Source organism: Macadamia integrifolia, chromosome 4 (genome assembly GCF_013358625.1).
Source record: "Macadamia integrifolia cultivar HAES 741 chromosome 4, SCU_Mint_v3, whole genome shotgun sequence".
Lineage (NCBI taxonomy): Eukaryota > Viridiplantae > Streptophyta > Magnoliopsida > Proteales > Proteaceae > Macadamia > Macadamia integrifolia.
This window is the reverse complement of record NC_056560.1, coordinates 8,035,497-8,036,250: the sequence shown is the minus strand read 5'-3', so window position 1 is coordinate 8,036,250 and position 754 is coordinate 8,035,497. Positions and strand designations below refer to the sequence as shown.

Here is a 754-nt window from a genome sequence, read left to right as displayed (position 1 = left end):
ACTGCAATGGAGAACATGTGTACATCAGATTTCCATAATACCATGTATTAATATAGATATGCTCCGTCAATTTGTGCGTGTAGAAAAGATATACCTGGGGTATGTAGGGACCGTCGTCCAAGCATAGTTGACGGAACCTTTGAATATCTGGCGACAGTTTGAGACGATATCTTCAATGATGTGCATGTGAAGCCATATGCTTTCTGCCTGGGTACACACAACTCCTCCTGGGCGAAGAGCTTTTGCTACTGACGCAAAGAAAGGCTTCTCAAAAAGCTCTTGTGCAGGCCCTGATTGATGTTAAACATGATGACACTAACAACACTTAATAACGCCATCAAATTATAAAGTAAAGCAGTAGCCAAGGTGGAAGTGAGCATTACCAATTGGATCAGAAGAATCCACAATGACGGCATCATAAGTACCTTCAGGAACTGCTTTCAAAAATGCCACTCCTGCAGGTAAAGAAGTACAGAAAAATAAATGAACTAGTCAAAGTCAAAGTATTCTGCAAAAGGGTTGGGGGGGGGGGGGAAGAATAGCATAACAAATATTTGTCAAAGAAACAGAAAGAAATAACAAATCATATACCATCACCAACATGGAGGGTCACACGGGGATCTTCAAAGCCTACTGCTACATCTGGAAAAAATTGCTTGGAAACCTGGAATTGATTAAACATAATAAAAAATTATAACTGTAGACTGATCATGCAGCTAATTTCTTTTTTTTTTTGGGGGGGAGGGGGGGGGGG

General features: G+C 40.7%; 1 protein-coding gene across 1 annotated transcript in view; it reads right to left on the bottom strand.

Moving 5' to 3' along the window:
- Window positions 1–94: 94 nt before the first annotated feature.
- Window positions 95–754, bottom strand: part of LOC122075772 (spermidine synthase 1) — a gene marked incomplete at its 3' end in the record, with an annotated part of 5,248 nt that continues 4,588 nt past the window's right edge. The window contains 3 exon segments of the mRNA XM_042640936.1: window positions 95–290; window positions 384–455; window positions 592–664. Of these exon segments, the coding sequence (XP_042496870.1) occupies window positions 95–290; window positions 384–455; window positions 592–664 (341 nt within the window).